The 20,486-nt window shown below is 40.1% G+C and overlaps 1 protein-coding gene across 1 annotated transcript in view; it reads right to left on the bottom strand.

Annotated features, from left to right (window-relative positions):
• The window catches only part of cacna1c (calcium channel, voltage-dependent, L type, alpha 1C subunit), a gene marked incomplete at its 5' end in the record, with an annotated part of 194,491 nt that overhangs the window by 37,759 nt on the left and 136,246 nt on the right, over positions 1-20,486 (bottom strand). The window contains 5 exons of the mRNA XM_080518084.1: positions 614-640; positions 4,422-4,512; positions 11,447-11,531; positions 12,010-12,097; positions 19,410-19,513. Of these exons, the coding sequence (XP_080374210.1) occupies positions 614-640; positions 4,422-4,512; positions 11,447-11,531; positions 12,010-12,097; positions 19,410-19,513 (395 nt within the window). The remainder of the gene's footprint in view (positions 1-613; positions 641-4,421; positions 4,513-11,446; positions 11,532-12,009; positions 12,098-19,409; positions 19,514-20,486) is intronic.

Genomic DNA, 20,486 nt, shown 5'->3' with positions numbered 1-20,486 from the left:
ACACATTTGACATTTTTGTTTGAATTTATGAACACAAAGAGTTGAGCCACAGCTGTGTGACTCCTGATCTGGTTGAACTGCTGCTGCCAACATTTGATGATAACCATCAATAAGATTTGTTTTGGGTTTTTTTTGTTTTATTTACAAGATTTATTTATTTATTTAAAGGAACAACTGTCACTGATCTCAAACTCTAGAACAGATGACAGCCAGATATTTGGATCGCTACTTTCAAATTCAAATGGCTTTCAACATATAGTATTTTTCATTTTATGTAATTGCACAGATTTGAGGAAGTCACTAATAGATTTGAAATATTGCACAGCTCTATTTTCAGTCTTGTTTTATCACAGGTTCCTTTTTCGCAATATAGATTTTGATTTATTGGTCGATTACGTAATCTGTATTGAAGGTGAAAATGTAAATAAAATGTTTTTTATTGTTATTTTGGGGCTATACAAAGTCCTATCTTCTCGAAATGCTCTTTTCAGGAGGTTCTTTTTCAGTTTTTTGGTGGCCTTTTGTACACAGACAAACACATATACAGATATCACAGCAGTATAGATGATAGAGCAGATGAGATCAAAGACGATGGGAAACAACAAGTACTAACCTGAACTTGGATTTGGAGATCCTAATTCTGGAACACAGAAAACAGAATGGATTATACATACACACATAACACACATATAGACAGGTAGACATGGAAGGGGTGATTTGAGAGGGATAAAGGAAAATGCCATCCCTCGTTATCATAGGGACTTTGCAAATATGTTTATTGACCCACTTAAATTGCAGATCAATGAACAATTTTGCAAAAAATAAAAAAAAACCTCCAACAAAACAAAACACTTTGTTCATTTTCATGCACCCACTGGTGCAACATGACAAAATGAACAGTTTTACCTTCACGCATATTTCATTTGAGCAAATCACCCCCCAGAAAACACGCATACAGTGGCATCCAGTCAAAAATAACCACTGCCAGAGTTCCACCAATCACAGCCAGTGTTTTTAAAACATGACTTATGTATTGAATAAAGGATTTATTGATTGGTCACCACTGTAAAACAGCAAAAGGTACAACACTGAGAACTGAGGACAAAGAGAATATGGAAGACATTTTGAGAAGAGAAGAGAAGAGAAGAGAAGAGAAGAGAAGAGAAGAGAAGAGAAGAGAAGAGAAGAGAAGAGAAATTTTTCTAATAGATCGATGATTGACTGTTTTAATTAAAATCAACGGCATAAGCAGCCTCCTTTGAAGACTTTTAAAGGCTAATTAATCAATAACTATTTGCCTGTAACCAACAAATAAATAAATAAAATAAAGTATAATAAAAAAAATTAAAAAAAAACCCACAAAGGGCACCTAAAATATTTTGCTTGTTTTTTGAGTCTTCACTTTGTTGGTAAAGATGGAGAAACTAACCGAAAAGCCGACTTTCTGTCGGATGGAACGCTGCAATGAAATGTCCGGCAGTCTGAAAGACGAAATAAATTGACTGACTGGCTGGATATGGGAGCTGACAGTGCACACATCGCTTCTCCCCATGTGTCCGCCTCGATTATGAGATCAGCGGGTGCCAAAGTAGCACGTAGCCCCAGGTCTGAACTGCCAAACCTGAAAGTCTCAAGTCTTTTATCCATAAAAAAAGGAAGCAACATTTTCCCAAGATAAGTTTACTGCTGTGTCAGAGAAGAAAAAAAAAAAAGAAAGAAGGGCTACTTAGTTTGAAAAGTCTGATAATTTACCTATTCTAAGTAATGGGTGATAAGATCACACCTTTTGTCAACAATAATGTCTTTCATCTTATAGGTGAAGAGAGCCCCCCAAAAAAAGAAGAGTAAATTACACTGAAAAACAAAGCCCCACTAAAATAAAGTGCTATTTAAAGGAGAGATTTCTCCGTGGTCTCCAGCTGAGGCCATCGACGGGGGGTCGTGCTGCCTAACAGGACCACAGCAGTGCTGCTTGCTGCAGCTGTTCCCTGCTGCGAGGCTGCAACACTAATATGCATGTCATCACAGTTTGGCGAGCCTAAAGCGACCCCACCTCAGTCAAAACGAAAACACAATAATCATAATAATAATAATATGCACACCCCTCAATCAGTTACCCAAATATTTCAGTTTTGATAATTTAATTTATTAATTTAGTCCACCACATGAGTATAACAGTGGTGAATTTTAATTATATATATATAAAAAAAAGTACTGTTAAACCACAAGTGTACACTACTATGACTACTACTATTATCATCAACAACTATACAAAAAATAAATTAAGAAAAAAATAAAATAAAATAAAATAAAATAAAATAAAATAAAATAAAATAAAATAAAATAAAATAAAATAAAATAAAATAAAATAAAATAAAATAAAATAAAATAAAATAAAATAAAATAAAATAAAATAAAATAAAAAGTATCTCAAACTATTTTGAAAAGCCACAATTTTCTTGTTTTGTTACTTTCCGTCTGCAGTTTTAAAACAGTATTTTCCGTCAGGAATTGAGTTCCTAGCACCTCCAGAAGCAAGTGACATGATTTGTGTTATATACTGACAAACACAAAACAACATAACAGAGACAAATCAACAGATGGACAGCGAGACCACAGATAAACAACCGTGTGCCATCCAAGTGTGCCCACTAGCGTTATTGTTTCTCTGGTCAACAGCGTTTTTGGATTCAGATTCCACGTGAACTATTCTATGCGACGATGTAACTTCTCTGCGCTGCGTTCAGTGTTGGAACGGCGCTGCATGTGGGTGTGTTTGCTTGTGGATAAGAAAAAGAGGCCCTCTGGGGTCACGGCTCCTGCGTGGCCTCGTGTCGGAGAAAGAAAGCAACACACTTGTTTGAATAATGTAAAAAATGAAAGCAGAGGGGAGAGCAGGAGTGAGTGAGTCAGCTGTTTGTGAGCTCCCACCGGGAGGAAGAAAGCACTTCAGCAGCAAACGCACGGATACAAGTGAGCGATAGAGACTGTGTAGGAAAAGAGAGAGAAATTAAAGAGGAAATGAATGGAAATCACTTTTAGAGTCTCATACACTTCATTTTGTACAGACCGAAACAATAATTTGTTTTTTTTTCCTAGCTTTGTGCTGTGCAGCTTCTTATATGATGTTTTTAGAAAATATATGATCACAGATTCAACGAGATAGCGCAAAGTGAGATCTTTTCATTTTTTAATGCAAATTTCTGACAGAAATCATTTTGAGCTGCAAATAAATTCAGAATCATTTATACTCTGGATGGTTTTATTGCACTACAAGTGAACAGCTTCTTAATAAACAACTGGGATCTTGCAGCCATTTTCTGTGATCATCACAGTTGAAATAACTTTGTTTTACTATCATTTATTTCAAAAAGAGTAATGCAATTTTTGGTATGCCATTTTTTTTTTTTAAAGTGAATCCTGCAAAAATAATACAACTGCATGACAAGCAATCCCCAAAAGATCCTTTCTTTAAATCCTAGGAAAGTGTAGGATGGTTCTGACTTTTGGAATGATTTACTAAGATCCGGTAAAAAGTGTGCTCAGTTGCATGCAAATCGATTTTCCATTCGTTTTAAGTTTTCATTCATTTACGTCTCTGCGTTTAACCCAATGACATTCATAGCTAACGACACATAGCAGAAGTGTTGTAGCACCCAGGGAGCAAACAGTGGTCATCCGTCAGCTGTGGGATTTGAACCCGTCAACCCTCAGATCACAAGTCGTCTTCTCGAACCTCCAGGCCACGAGGTCAAGAGTCTTCATCACACTTGTAGCTCAGTCTAGTGCAACGCCTCTCAGCAAGAATATATTCACATTCTGCCTGTGCATTCGTATTTTTTTTTTCTTCCCATCAGCTAACATGCATTTACGGTAAATTGTAAATAGTGAACCACAAATAGATTATTTGTGGTTCTCGCTGTTTCTCTTTGTTTGTGCGTCTCCACAGCCGACCGTGTAGATAGATGGATGGATGGATGGATGGATGGATGGATGGATGGACCCGTCAAGAAGTAATTCCTCCCAGTCCGACCTCCCGTTCGATGAAAGTGAAAGGTATCCGCGTGGAGTTATATAATCGACTTAGAAATTAAAAAAGAGCCGTCGTCTGCAAATGGCGGCTTCATTCAGTTCACGCCGATAAAAGTTTGATCATTGGGGAGTTTATTGATGGACTGCCACGCCTCCCTGTAAACCTCTGAGAGTCGGACGAGACCGAGGGCCGGCTTTGTGAGATCAGCGGAGGATAGAGGCGAGCTGAGCCAGTTGCACCGCTGATAACACCGAGCCGCTAATATAGAGAACAGGCAGGATGGAGCTCTTCCTCTGGGATTGACAACAGGTGACCGAAAGAGCCGAGGGAGAGGTGTGTGTGTGTGGAGAGAGAGGGAGAAAAAGAGAGAGGGGGGGGGGGTACTTACGCCAGCCGGGTGCAGCAGGTCTCCCCCTCCACATCTCCCCCAGGGGCGTTGTCTGTGTTGACGGATTCATTCTCACTGGCTGGCATGCTCACTGAGAGAGGGAGATGAGAAAGAAAACAAAACAAAGACAGAAGTAGAAGAAGGAGAAAAAAAAATTAAAAAGACAAAATTAAAAAAAAAACAGAAAAAGGAGCAAGATGAATTAACAAGAAAAAAAAAAGCTCTGGTTGTACATCATTGTTATGAGGACTTGTAATCTAAATCTCGAACTGAAAAAGGCTGCAGACGCCGTAAAGGTAAATTTAAAAGTGCACTAAAACAAACACGTCTGAAAACAAAGTGCATCCAGTCCTCTAAATGCTGAGGAGCTGCTCTGGACACGTTTTACAATTATGATTTCTGTGAGATGATAATGTTTTCATAAAAAATCATAACATGATCTTGCCCCATATATGAGCTAATTAAAACGCTGTGGACATATCGGGATTTACAAGTCAGCATAGTCCAGCCCTGCTAATTAAGAAGCTGTGCTGCACACATACCCCCCGAGTCAGTGAAACCATTCCCAAATTTTGCACTGATTGTCTAAACTAATTACTCACTAAGTTGCTATACAAGCAACATTTCTGCTTTTTTTTTGTTTTGTTTTATCTTGGGACACAACCTCAGTAATTTGGAAAGATTTTAACTTGTAAATTGGCCAAACACACCTGTTTGCAGTTTATATTCCCCCTGCCCAAACATACATGATGTTAAATCATGTTGATCTCTAGTGTTTAGTCTGAAAATATCGCTGAGGGTTGGGCTGAAACTTGCATTTATATTTTCAAATTGAAAAAAAAAAAAAAAAAAAGGAAATGTCAGAAATCCTCCAAACAGGTAGGAAGCTCTTCCTTTGTCAATATATCACAGCGTGTGGGAAAACGTGTCGCTTCGGCTTTTATTCAAAGAGACTTGTGAATGATGATGTGCAACGATGGAGGGATGCATGAATGAGGTGAAGACATTAATGTGCAGTAAAGGCAGGAGAACCATGATGTGGCAGGGAAGGGAAAAAGGAAAATGGACAAGAAGTAAAAGAAACACTAGGGGGGGTATGGATGGGGAAGTGGGTAGGGTGGTATTGGGGGGCAGGGGGGGGGATGTCTGGTTGAGAGACTGATATGAAATGATACATCGCTTTTTATTGCTTCTGTCAGTCTCGTTCCCCTTGCTGTCAGCTCAAACACTTATTGTAACACCCTGTGGGTACAAGAGTCGGGCACCGCTTATGAATAAGAATGCCTTTGTGATAAAGTAAGAAAAAATAAAATAAAAAAATTTAAATCACCTTCTGAAAGTGACAACCATTAAATTCCTGATGGAAATGAACTATTTTGTATGAAATTAGTAAGAGCACTTTGGGAGCTAAATCAGTTTACTAAAAATTAAATTGTTGTATATTTGTGTGTTTTTCACAGATGGAAATATATTTTTCTACTTTGTTGACACATAATGGTTTAAGATAATATACAAATTAAGAAATAAAGTTACAATTTAATTTTTACTTTGCACTTGAGTACATTTCTGAACCTGTGCTTCTACTTAAATGTATTCAATGTCAATGGAAAACATTTATATTTACCAAAGACGCCAATGTAGTTCTGCTACAAAAATATTAGAATATGTTTATTTTCCATAGGTTTAATATACATTGTGAATAATGAGATGATGTGTTAACGATCAGCTCACATGAAATCAAGGCAGAAAGCCAGAGTGAATACCGTGAATTGCTGGGGTTGACTGTTTTCTTTTTTTTTTAATGTGGTAGAGATCAGGACGTCTCACTGAACATTAAGGCTTCTGCTTTGAACACACTGTATGTTTCCTCACCCCGACACGTGCCACCTGCTGCTACGCCACTTAGTTAAAAGCACCCGGGGCCCTCGGGTCTCTCCCGAGGCTGAAGCCTTTCAAATATAAAAAGCAGCACCGGTGCCTTCCCCCCTCGATGGAGCGCTGAACTAGTTTAAAACCTATTGTTAGAGTAAACCCCAAAGACCTGAGACACAGACGAGGAGGGTGAAGAAGAAGGAGAAGGAACGGAGAGGGTGGAGGGAGAGGGAAACGAGGGGCGGGACAAATGAGCGACAACAAACGAGACAGGAACCAATTACAAGTTCTCAACAGGGAGATCCACAGTGTGTTTGTTTTGCTATGCGTCTATATTAACACGTCGATACTACTGCTCATATTTGCATCCATTTCTTGGAAGTCGGAGATGGATTGGATTTCTCTTTACCTGTAGCCTCACGGTCTGTGACTGAAAGTCAACTCCAGAACAGCTTGTTAGCATGTAAAAATTCTACATTAATGCCTTTGGACATGCCATCCAAACAGAAAAGTGCCCCATACCTTACATTTCTACAGTGAAACAAGCACCTGGCCAAACTTACAAAAAAAACCCCCAAAAGAATAGAGACTAAAATTGACATTTTTAATCTAATTCTCCAGTATCTTCTACCAGAGACAGAATGTCTTGTCATGATGCAGGGAGAATTGAGGGAAAGGAATCTGAAATAATAAGAAGGGGACTGCTACCTGGCAAGTATCAGAAATCCCCATAGTTATCATGTGCAGCATGGAAACAGCTCTTCAGCTGTTTTCAGCGATGACATTACCCTCTTCTTATTTTTTCAGACAGGTCAGGCAGGTGCAAATATTTTCCTTTCCTATGAAAAAGTATTTTTTTCATCTCAAAACTGTAAGGTTGTTTCCTCACCTCTCCTCAATGGTCTGTGAACTTTTCAAGACTTTGTAAAGATTTAAGCGCAATAAAGACGGGAACTCTGCACGGACGTAAAACACTAAAATTGATGTAAGAAATGGATAATTATACACATGGATTTGGGATTTATTTTTCAGTTTTTTGCACAGATGGGTGAGGAAGGCAACAAGAACAAGTTACAGTGTTGAGATGCAGCCACTGTTCACTTTGGGTCTGAAGCTTTGGAGGAGCCACACAAAGATGCTGACTTCCAAAAATATATAGGAAAGAGGAACAAAACAGAGAGAGAGAGAGAGAAAGAGAGGGGATGGAGGGGAGAATAAACCATAGGTAGGGGCAGAAAAGAGCAGACAGGCTGCAATCTGCTTGCACATCGGGAATCGAGTACATCTTGAACTGGTATTGGACCATGCAGACAGACGCACACGCCTTACGAAGGAAAGCCGCGTTTTTCTTCACGGCTCCACGAAGAGACAGAAAACGATGGCTCTTACCTGGGGATAGAGAGCATGGCTCAAGAACACAAACACACACACACACGCACACACACACTCACACACATATACATGTAGGGCAACACACGAGTAGGCTCCGAGCACAATCACACACAGAGAAATGCACACAAACGCAAGACGCCAATAATCACGTACACTGGAGCTGTGAAATCTGGTGCACGGAAAAATGAGTTTTTAATGCAACACAATAACGCGACACCTCTGCAGCCACGCCTCTTTTCATTTCTCCGAGTTTGACCACAATCTGAGAGATATTACAGATATTATTTTCATGAAACGTCTTTTGTACCATCTTGTTCTTTGTTCTGAGATTCATTACCTGACCATTTAATCTGAGCAAAGAACTTTCTGCAGTGTAGAAAGAAAATAGAGAATAAAAAAAACTGAGAAATGGACAGACTGAGTGTGAAGGAAAAGGTTAAAATTAGAGAAAGATGTCTTCGCTGAAAGTTAGGCCCTCTACGAGATCAATTATTTCTGTCAGTTTTCAATTTGACATTCTTTTTTTTTTTTTTACATTAAATACGTTGTTCAGTTGTAATGTTACTGTGGCAGTAACTAAAATCCAACTGCCAAAGCAACTAACACACTGCAAAACTATATATAAGTGCATCTCAAAAACAATGAAATAATCCGAATCCAATTAAAAATGGGAAACTGAACAATTTCAAGCTTTTATAATTTTACAAATGAGTGTAGTGTAATAATAAAAAAACAACTTTATTTTAATTTTCTGAGATCCATTTGAAAAAATTATACATCTTAATCAACTTTATATAAGGGATTTCACAAAAATGAACTTATGTAAAGTAAATAAACTGTATCTGCATACATGCAAAAGCTCATGTGTACTCAGATAATAGAGAATCATATAACAATATAAGTGTTCCATTAACTGCAATCCTTCTTTGACTTCTTCCAAGTCGACTCAGCTGGTTAAGGCTGGTTTGTTTCCAATCTGCAAGGTGGAACAGCTTTTTTACTTGCACATGAAACTGAAGCGTTTACTCGGGATTAGCTGGAACTTAAAAGACTTTTTGAAAGCGTAGACTTTATAAAAATCAAAACTGTTCCAGAAGAGCAGCCAAGAGCAAAGTGCAGCTCTATGACATAAGCATTTCTATGACAAATCCTCAACAGGTGACGTTATTGAGTGGTTTTCCCAACAGCGGGAGTCAGAAAAGCAACTGAGGTCAAACCATTGTCGCAGGATTGTGTGCACATGATGGATCAAAACCTTTTTACACAAGGAAACGTGTCGCGGCTACACATGTTGGCACACACACACACGCACGCGCACGCACGCGCGCGCGCACGCACGCACGCACGCACGCACGCACGCACGCACGCACGCACACACACACACACACACACACACACACACACTCCTCCCGAGTGTCAGCGGAGTGACTGAACCAGACGAGATGACTGGTCTTCTAACTCAAGTAGGCTGGACAACACTCCTGCTACAGCCAGTGTTGGCAGGATGCCAAAACAAAAATGACAGCACACAAGGACAAGATGGTAGAGTGAAGCATGCGAGACACACAAGCATGCACATGTGCGAATACACACACACAAACACACAGACACACACACAAAAGAAAACTGAAAACATGTATATAAAATGCATGCAAATGTACCGAGGAAATCCATTACGTCTTATATCCATATACAGCAGTGTGCATGTCCATGTGTGTGTGTTCCTGTTGAAGTGTGTCTATAACCCTCGTGTGGTCTTTACATGACATCATGGAGAAAAAAATCTACTTCCATGAGGAAAACCGTAAAGGGATATGGTTAGATTAAGATTAGAACAGGTTCAGGTGAAGACACGAACTGACATTAGAATCAACTTAAAGTCCAAAATGCCAGATAGACCAGTCGCCAGAATACATTCACATTAAAAATTAGACATATTTGTCTTTACTTGAGCACCCAGTTACAATCCAAGATCATATGGCTTTCTGTGTAAAGATTGAATCGGACACATGCTCAGTATCACTTGTGCCTATTCTGAAACACTTGGAAATCTGTTCTCCTGTGTATTTTTATTCCTTCACCGATGTAGCATTTAATTTTCCTCTCACCAATCTTCTCCTCAACTCCACGAGTCTGTTATCTTGCCCGAGGACACGCATAGCTGTGCAGTGCGTACACGAGGCCACGCGAAACGTCCCGAGCAGCGGGGACGAACTGCCCTCATTCATCTTCCCACAGGAGAAGCCGTCCCACCGAGACGGAGGCGCAGAGATGGAAAAGAGAGGGGCTTGAGTTTTGCACCTTCATAAACAGAGAGGCGATTGATCGATCTAATGGAGAACATTTGATCGCGTGCATTCAGCACCTGGGATGGACTACGGCTGGGCGGACAACACTCGGTCTCTGTGTCGTCCCCCACCACTAACTACTCTGCAGACGTGGCATCACTGAAGCAGAATTTGTACGATTTGATGGAGCGCAGCATCTTAATATTGCGATGTGACATTTTCTAAATTGGCCACATACTGTATTTGTTTGTTGTTAATGTGCCAATATGCCAGACTCTGCTGAGGTGTTTTTGCCAGACTGATTGGCCCGGGGGAGCACAATGGTAACAGGTGAATATAAGCAGATTTGTTACGGATTAGCCACAGGGGTGTTGTGTCTTATTTTCATGTAAATTGGGTCATTGCTCATTTGACCATGTTAATTTCTTGAGATCCGCTGAAAGATTAGATCATCATTAGATGATTTTTTTTTACATTTTTTCCCCGTCTCTCTTTTTCCCTTGGCAGTCGTTGATGTTTTTCTTTTTTTTCGTGGTTCTTTGCAGAGGATGAGCAGACTGTGTGCCGAATATATGCAGCATGCGTGCTCCTTCTCTTGCATATTAAGTCTTCATTATCTATTCGTTCATTATCGTTGTGGCCACGCCGAGCTCAGAGTCTCTGTGAGGCGGTTCACAGCACGTGCGGCTCAACAGTGTGTGCAAAAAAGCAGACACACATTTTGTGAAATCGCTGCCTTTCCCTCCCCTCGATTTGTGTTTGTCGTCCTGAGACAATGCCCACGGGACGAGAAGGTCAGCGCTCTCCTCCTTCTCCCCGGGAAATTTCAGCTCGGTCCTGGGGAGACGATGTTTGGCTGCACGTCTCAGGAGGTGTGAGGAGAAAGACAATGTGTAAATTTGTGTGCGCACATTTGTGTCAAATCACTAAATCCTGCGGGTTTTATACCTACACGAGTGCACGTGTGAGTCTGTACTGGTGTGTGAGTATGTTTATTGTGTGCGTGAGGGTGTGTGCCCAGAGGCTATTAGCTGTAGTGCGAAACATCCCACTAATATCTGAACAGGTTTAAAACCTCGGGAGGATTTCCAGCCAAAGCCAGCAGACAATATTAATACTGTCTCAGTCTGTCAGTCATGCTGCCAGTAAGTCGGTTGTTCGTTGACTCGCTGCGCCGTCACCATGTGAGCGAGACGCCAGTCGAGCTCACTACTTATAGGCCAAAATGCCAGATATGACACAAACACAAACACGCCCACACACATGCACGGCTATCCTCGCAACTCTGAATGGCCCTCAACTTGAAATAACTTTAATCCTTCTTAAATAGAATCTCGCAAAGGTACAGTATGTACAACATGTCGCAGTAGCACAAATCAAAAAGTCACACACACAACACACAGACATGCAGCTACACAAACTCATGCAAACACATAGGTTATGGAAATTTAACCGCCGTTTAGGAAAACTCACGGTTTCTGGGTTTGTCGTCATCCAAGCCCTCCTCTTCATTCTCCGGGTCAATGTCTTCGGCCTGAGTGATCCAGTCTAAATAGCCCTGCATGGACACACATGTATGGACTGGTCAGCAGGAACACAAGCGGACTGGAATCAAAACAAACAACCGAATGAAACTATTTGTTTGAAAAACCTTTGTCTTATAGAATTCCCTGGACTGAACAATACATTTAACCATATTTGTTGTTTATTGTGTCTTTGAATATAATCAACATGAATAAAAAAAAAAAAAACCTTTCATGATTACGCAGTGAGTCTACAGACTGGGAGAGGAAACATTTTGCAGGATCAAAGCGTAACTGTGCACCAGTGGCAGAACACTTCTCGGTTGCAAATTCTTGTTTTGTATGTTGCTCGTGTGACGACGGTAGGAAGACAGAATAAATCAAATACACCAGTTTGAGTCCTGAGATCCGCAGCCAGGTTGCAATATCTGTTTTAGAGTCAACGGTTCAAACAAACACACTGATGAATTCAATCAAAGCCGCGAAAGCACATGCACATCTACACTTCGTTACCTTGAGGTCTTCCTCCAGCTGCTGCTTTTCTCTGAGTTTCTGGAAGTCACCACGGGCCTTGGCCTTTTCCCTCTCCTTGGAAAACTCTCTGAGATGATGTAAAAACAAAAGAGAGGAAACGAATCTGAAAAATCTACATTCAGGGTTTTTTTTGGTGTTTTTTTTTTAACATACTGTGAAAATATTATAATGGAGAGGTTTAAAGGCAGGTGGGAAGGAGGGGAAACCTGCTGAAAAGGTAAAGAAAGTAAAGTGAAGACAGAAAAGTTTTGCCAAGGAGAAAAGGTGTTAGTGTGCAAACGCCGGTGACAGACTGGAGCATTACGTTTCCCATAATATCAGCCTTAACAGCTCATTAATAAGTGCTTGGATCCCACCCACTCGGCACAACGCTATTCTGTCTGACAAAGCGCGCCATTAAAGATGATGAGGAGCAAGATTATGTGATTCACATAAACACAATGAACAAACAAATAAAGGCAACGTGAAAGGCACCGAGGTGACATGTAGTGGAAATCAAAAGTAGAAATCGCACACTGTATGTACCAAATGGGAAGTTTAGCAATAAACACATCAATTTATCCACGATTTGTATACAATATTTGTTTGCTTTGAAATATACAATGTGTGAAAATGCTGGTCTTTAAGCTAGAGACAATCGAGTTTAACCTTGAATATAGTGGATAATGTAAATGTTGGGATGTTTTAACCCTAAAAATATCACATATGACATATGGTGAGCCGACAAGCTTTGTTATCAAAATAACATTTCAGTGAATGCTTCATAACAATTTTAGCTCTAATTCAATTCAATTCTTATTTCAACCTCACATTTGAATGGACTTATTTACCATAGTTATATATCTACTAACATTCGTACATGTCCGAATGTTGCAGAATTCCTTGTTTTATGTATATGCCCTCACTGTTTGACCATCTTTGTGCTCCAAATTATTTGGATCACGGTGTAATAATAATAAGAAAGCAGTACTCTTTCTTTACTCCAAGATTTAGCAGATTTTTCAGGTCATGTAGACAAAGAGGACGCACATAAAGATGATTGAGGACAACTGCAGCCAGCGTAACCAGCCAGTGTGAAATATTGGAATATTATGATGAAATCGACTGAAATTACTTCCAGGTGTCAAGATGTTGGGGGGGGGGGGGGGGGGGGGGAATTAAGGAGCATTTGATTAAACGCTGCACTTGGAGAAGGTCAAAGGCAAGCGAGAACCAAAGATACGGTTTGAACAAAGAAAAAGTCATTTGGATAAGATCTGATGGGAGCTGGGAGGTTTGGGAGCACTTGTAGTTTAAAAGTGTACACATTTTCCAAGGTCCACCAGAAGAAAGAAACACAGCGAGTGTCATGAATATTTTAAATGAGAGTATCAGTAATATTTCCACTCAGTCAGCCATTTTCACACTTTATCGCATGAGCTTTGAAGCCCGATGAGGTCGGCAAAAGAAAAACTTCAGACTTCGATTTTGGGGGTCATGTGAATATTTCTGATCGGAATTTAGGGAATTACAGACACTTCAGCTCATCTTGAAAAATATGAACGTGCACGGTTAATGTTTCAGGGTGCCACGGAGAGCTTGGATACGAGAAAACTCTATGGATTTTTCTATAGATGTGTTATTTTGGTCAAAGAGTACCCGGGTGGAATTTAGAGGATTGATGGAAAACCTCAAATGAAACTCGCAGACTCCACAGTCAAAGACACAACACAGATCAATGAGCATTAGGACAAAATGCTATTGTGTCGCTTGTCAGGACATTAGCAGGCGGGCCAATCCCATTGATCCGTATCCGTGCATTTCAGTGTGCTGCCTGCGTGTGTGTGTGAAAATAACATCGGCGCTTCACGCACATTTTCCCTTTTCTCACCGTCTCACCTCCCCGTCCTTAATCATCCTTGGAGTCAGTTTTCTCCCTTCTGCTTGTCCGCCTGTCTCCTCATTCTCTCGCTGTACATACTACATCAAATCCGGACAAACAGTGGCAACACCCTATGTTTATGTCTCTACATCCGTCGCTCTCCGTCGTCCGGTTTAGCCATTAGTTATTATGCCAATCGGAGACACGCACACACACTCCGTGGAGGAACCAGTTGGTAAAAGGTCAGGCTGTGTAGTGTGCTGACAGCATCATTAGTCAGAAGTCAGACAAAGAGTCAGACAGCCAAACCCTCCAAGCTGTTTGGACCAGATAGAACTCCATTTGTTTCCCACAATGCCGCTGTCACATCACAGAGGGGAATCAAGCCTGATTCAGTTCAGATCAGTCAGTCAGGAACATCAGACTCCACCAAAGTTGGTTTTTTTTTTTTCTGGTTTCCTCAAACTTTATCACTGTAATCAGGAGTATCAATATGACACACTGATGTTGGGGAATTCAATTTGCTGTGACTTTTTACACAACTTTAATCACTGGAACAGCATACAAATTAACTCCTGCACATGTTCAAGCCAGGCGCCACTCCAATTTTGACAACTACACAAACTGATGCATCTTTCAAGTTATTTGGAATATGTGAACAGCACTCATGTTGAAATATCAAGGCATGAAATTGCTCTAACTTGGTCAAATGAACACTTAATAGTTGATCTGACCCTTCACATTTTAATGATGAATTAGGTACATGAGTTTAGGTTATACTTTCAATGCTAATTTTTCCTACTTTTACTGAGAAAACGTTTTGTGGTAGCTGGCCAAGGCGTGTCACCAATATAGAAAAGATCAATTTAGTATAAAGTAGTATTATTTGTTTTGGAGTTCTTTCATTGAGTCCATTGACAGATATCGGCTGAGCTCCGATAGCAGAGACCTCGTCAGTCACTTCTGTGACTTTCTGATATCCTCAAAATCCTCAAAAATCATAAAGTAAGAATGCGGAAGACACTGGATGCTGACAGACTCAGCAAAAGAATTGCGGCAATAACAATGTCAAGCCTGACTTGAGTACTTTTTACATGGTTTTACTGCTTCATTGGTTCTTTTCACTTGTGCTTTGCCCCGTTTACATTTATAATATTACAGTAATTTAAATGATAGTCAAATTTGATTCAAATTTGAATTTACGTATCTTGGCTCAACATCTTGGAAGACATTTGATCGGAGTGAACTGCTCTTCTCCTGTGTTTCTCTTCTCTTGATGCTCCTCAGTGTTCCCCTCCAGGATAAAGACTTTAGAATTTGTTTCCTTGTTTTGGATTTTTCTAATAAAGATTTCTTTTTGTTCGGGACTCCGTTTCTTATAATTGGGTCACTTTTCTACCACAAAACCATGCACAGGATTCGGCTTTCGTCCAGGTCCTTACATTATTCTATGAACTTAGTCTTTAATTGTCGGGATTATTTCTGGATTTATAGCCCATTAGTGCACATTTCTTTCCCCATGGAGACGAGGATGTATTGCGCCACCGCAGCAGTGCTGAGAACAGAGGATTCCATGACAGTAATAGTTCCACAGAAGCAGCACTGTGGCCTTGTAGTCCGAGAGACAATATCCAAAGGGACTGAACGGTGTTGATGCTGCAGCATGATTTTACTACAGTCAGCTACAATGATAATACTAAAGATCTGAGCACAGTTAACATTGTTCAGCTGGAGGAATTCCAAGACCTCGGGCATACGAGTACTATGAAGCACTTCAAACACAAATTCAACCAAGAAATACATTTCCTCACCTACTTTTGTCAATGAAAGATAAACACTGCCCCAGCAAGAAAAAGGGAGAAGAAGAAAAAAAATATCTCCTGAACTACGATCAGGAGCGATACTCTTCAAGGACGACAGCAAGAAGGCAAGCAAGAGAAGTTAGTTTTCATTTGACCTTTGACCCTGCCCTTACCCGCTCAACACCCCCAGAACCAAGTTAAGCACAAAGAAGGATCCGATGATGATTAAGGTGACAAAATACACCCAGGGCCACCTGTAACCTACTGCGTCATTCACCTAAGAGATGGAGGGATGGAGGGAAGGAGGCCCAGAGTGAGGACACACAAAGGATAGATTAGTTTAAAGGATAGGAAGTAGATGGATGAGAAAGGATGAAGACACAAAATTTAAGGCAAGTGGTAGCGGGGGGGGGAGTTAGATCCTTGGTGAGCGTTCCCAACAGATGGAAGCGTTTACTTCGTCAGGATCCCTGCTGGGATTATGGCGCAGTCATAGTTGTTCGTCAAAGTCACTTAGTGAAGCACATGGCGGAGAATTTGGGCAGCTGTATTTAACGAGAATGTGAAAAATAAGGAAGAGATGTCGCGGATGATTTTGGAGACGCATTATGAGCTGGCCTTTTAAGGTGGCGGTGATTACAGGAGGTGAAATGACGACGGAAACGGCTCCTCTTCCAGCCTGTGATCTGCACAGGATGATGTATTTTTGTAAAAAAAAAATATGGTTGGAAGTTTAATAATAGACATTAACCTTCATGAGGCTGAATCTGTGGAAAAACAACATTTCGTTAGATAAGTGAACAGACTGCGCAACAAGACTCCCCTGGATTGGACACAAGTATTATTCAACTGTAGTATTACTCTCTGGAATGGATACTGTTCTTCTATTACTACATTAATGGAAGTTGTCAGGCTTTGTAAATAACTTTAATCGTATGCAATTATTATTGTGCATCTCTTGGTGTTATAATTAACGATGAAACATTCATAGAAACATTAGAATATAGGAAGAAACTGTGCTAATTATTAAGATAGGTTTTGTTTTTGTAGTGTTTCTTATAACAGAAACACCACAATGACAATGCTTGGCCCCTTTACTTTATTATATTCCGAACTAGTGCAAAAGATTGCTGCATTTCAATAGAAAATGTGTACAGGGTGGGCTGAAAATAAAAAACATTGCTTCTGCCCAAACTCTTTTTCGTTGTGTTCTTGAAGAGAATATGCGATTGATGAATGTAAACAACCAAAATAAACTCCATTTAATTTCATTTCAAAATATGAAGAGTAATTAACGTAGGGCAAAAAATGAAAATGTGCACAGTATACAAAAAACTACTGCAAACTACAATATCTATTTTTGACTATGCAATGAATACACCTTGGTAGCCATAGTTACGGTACTTGTATTTGAGGACAATAAGGCTGATTAATAAATAAAGAATCAAAAAAGCCCATTTAGATAAAATATTAATTGGAAATGGTGAAATCTATTTTTAGATTTTTTTTACAGTTTTATACCAATTTGCAGCATGACTTTTGAGTCTTTGGCGCAAAAATATACAAAAATAAAAAGTAAAACTTTTTTTAAAAAGACATATTTTTAGTGTATTGATCCCAGTACGAGTACATTTCATTACTTGGATAGAGAAACCTTGATTCCAGTGTCGAGTCAAAGCATTTTCCTCAGACTCCACTCTGTCCTCACAAGAACTTTTTTTGTTTTGTTTATTATGTTCTCCATGTTGTGCAAGTTTTTCTTAGTGTTCCACCTCCACGGCTGACCTGAAGGGTGAATTATTTATGCCCCTGTGTGTCCCTGCAGACCGGGAGGTGCTTGTACTAAAACAGTGCGACTCGGCAGAGTGGGGGTAAAACAGCAACCAGACATCCTGCTGGAGCAGCATTTATTGAACCCAAACACACAACGCATGCCTCCAGTACAGGACACACACACACACACAAAAGTTACGTGTGTGTCTGTGTGTGTGTAATTGCACCTGTGGAAAGGTGTAAGAGAAGCGAATAAACCTGGAAGATGTGTGTGCCTGTCTCCACCCGTCCCTCGCAGATACATTGTGACAGGATGTAGCTCCTCGGGGCGCGCTGACGCGAACGTTAACAGATTTCTTTTTGGATGTCGACTGTATGTGTGGGCGAGTGGAAGTGCGCGTTTCTCTAACGTTTGTGACAAAGGATTGATTGAGTGGAACCGAAAGGAGAGGGCGAGGGAACGATTCTCAGTTCCTCTCTCTTCCCTTCAGCCGCGGTCGGCTGAGGTGAGACCGCTGTCGTCGCGCGCCTCTTATTTGCATCTAATTTCCTCTGTGGACTCCCAAACTGAATCAAGATAGCGGATGCAAATAAATTGTTGATTTAGCAGTATTTGTACCTTATTTACCCATCATTTGACATTCAGCGTGTTTACACTATCACGACTTGCAGAAAATATATGGGATGCATGATATTTATATATTATGGAGGTGATATTGCGAAAACCCTCGACACCTGGATGATTACGTTGTAAGTTTCCTCTACGTCTTACCAGCAGGTGGCAGGAAATCACAGAGCGCGACGCTGAACTAAACAAACGGCACAATAACAAGATTGCCTCTTGTAAGACATGTTTCATTATGATTGAGTGAGGAAGAGAATGAGCTCGAGCTTCAACGCTGATAATTATTTGGATTGTAAACAAGACGGTGCGCTACATGATCAGCATTCGCGGTCACGCTTTGAAGTGCTGTTTTTTGGAGTCGTGTTGCCTTTTCCTGAAGCGCCATTTCTTTGTCGATACGTCCCACTGATCCACTGACAAAATAAAGTGTTTACAGCTGAAAAAGCTCCTTTTCGTTCACATCATTATAATCAAACTTAAGTGACTCTATAATACCGAATGCTCTGAGTCCTGCTAATAACTGAAAGATACTTCTGAATGTTGTTTACACTGATTGTTCAAAGCCGCTATAGTGAGTGAGTGTGTCTGAGGACTCTCTTATTAATGTACAATCTTTTTCATCAGGTTGCTGTAAATGAGCCACATTTAGCACAAGGCAAATTTTTCATTAAAATGTCATAAATTGCAATTATTCAATTACGTAAAATTGTCTTATCAATTTGGTTTTTGTTTTAAATTGCATCTCAAAACAAGGGAAGGTTTGTTAATATCATATAACAAGTATTCTAATCTTAGCATTTATATGTTTCTAAGTCATATTATCAAGGACAGTTCGGGGTATGGGAGAAAGTCTTTTTGATTTATGTACTTTGGATTTTTGAGAATCAATTATGAAATTTAAAAAAATGCAAACCAATCACTTTATTTGGCCACACCTCTTTATAACTGGTGAATGGAATAGCACACTGCTCAATCAGTTACCAAAATACTTTACAGTTTTGAGAATTTTATTTATTAATTAAATTCATCATGTAAGTATAATAGTGCGGAATTTGAATTTTATAATAGACTTTCTTTTTGTTGCTAAACCACTGGTGTAACACTACTACTACTACTACTACTACTACTAATAATAATAATAATGTTTATTCTTAGTGTAAAGCCAAATTTAAAGCAGGGAGTCTTGTTATGTTGTCATGTTCATGTCTAAAACAATTGTACAACCACATTACACACGCACATACAGACACACACAAACAAACTCACACACACATACACAACACACACGCACACACATGACAACAGTGCAGCGTCTTACCCGCTCAACACACCCAGAACGAGGTTGAGAACGAAAAAAGAGCCGAAGATGACGAGAGAGACAAAATAGACCCACGGCAGCTCATAGCCCATAGCATCCTGCATCTGAGAGAGAGAGAAGAGTGGAGGGAAAAAGAGAGAGAGAGAGAGAGAGAAAAGTAGGGATTAACAGGAGAGATAAAGTGCAGGAAGGAGGAGAGAGGGGAGACGAGTCAGGTGGAACCGAGGGGTGGACGAGAACAATGGAGAAGAAAAGCGAGGGGGAGAGGTTGGAGAGAGATTGACAGAGAGGAGAGGAAAAAGTGAATGAGAGGGGACAGTGGAGGTCAAGGACAGGCGGTGTGTTGGAGCGGTGACGGACGGGAAACAAGAAAAGAGCCGTGCATGTTAATAACAGCTGCAGACAGACCTGGCGCAGCAGGAATGGCAGTACGGTACGATTAACTGAGCGTATGAATGCTTTTTTATTCCCTGCCTGTTTGAGTTGCAGCTCCTTGATGATCCACAACTGTACAACTCAGCTGCTTTTAGAACACAATATCAAACCTCAGCTCCTATTTACAGTTTAAACAAACACAATCCTTTCAGGAACCCCTTCCCGGAACATACATTTACAGGAAAACATATTTAGACCCTTTGACTCTAAAGTTACAGCGGGATCAATTGTGATGATTTGTTTCAGGATATTTATTCCTACAGAAACAGGAAAGTGTCCCTGCATATTCGACTTAGCTCAAAAGCAATGGGAAAAAAAAAATCAAACGTTAATTATTCATATTTTTTATGTCAAACAATCACAGAAATAAAATGAGGACAAAGATTGGAAAAAAAAAAAAAAAAAGACAGACAGGGTCGACTTGATTTGAAAAAACTATTAAATGACATGTCCAGAACTTGATTAATCATGCATCGCAAATGTTATTAAAGGCTGTGTTTCAATCATGTGAACATACAACTTCTGAGAAATACTGCAGGTCCTTTTCATTAGTGAGAGTGCTGTGTGTGTGTGTGTGTGTGTGTGTGTGTGTATGTTTTTATTTTTTTGTCGAATATGTGTGTTCGAGGCGTTGCGGCAGAC

The sequence above is a fragment of the Blennius ocellaris genome (assembly GCF_963422515.1).
Source record: "Blennius ocellaris genome assembly, chromosome: 22".
Classification (NCBI taxonomy): Eukaryota; Metazoa; Chordata; class Actinopteri; order Blenniiformes; family Blenniidae; genus Blennius; species Blennius ocellaris.
Note: the sequence above shows the minus strand (reverse complement) of the source record. Positions and strands in the feature narration are given on the sequence as shown.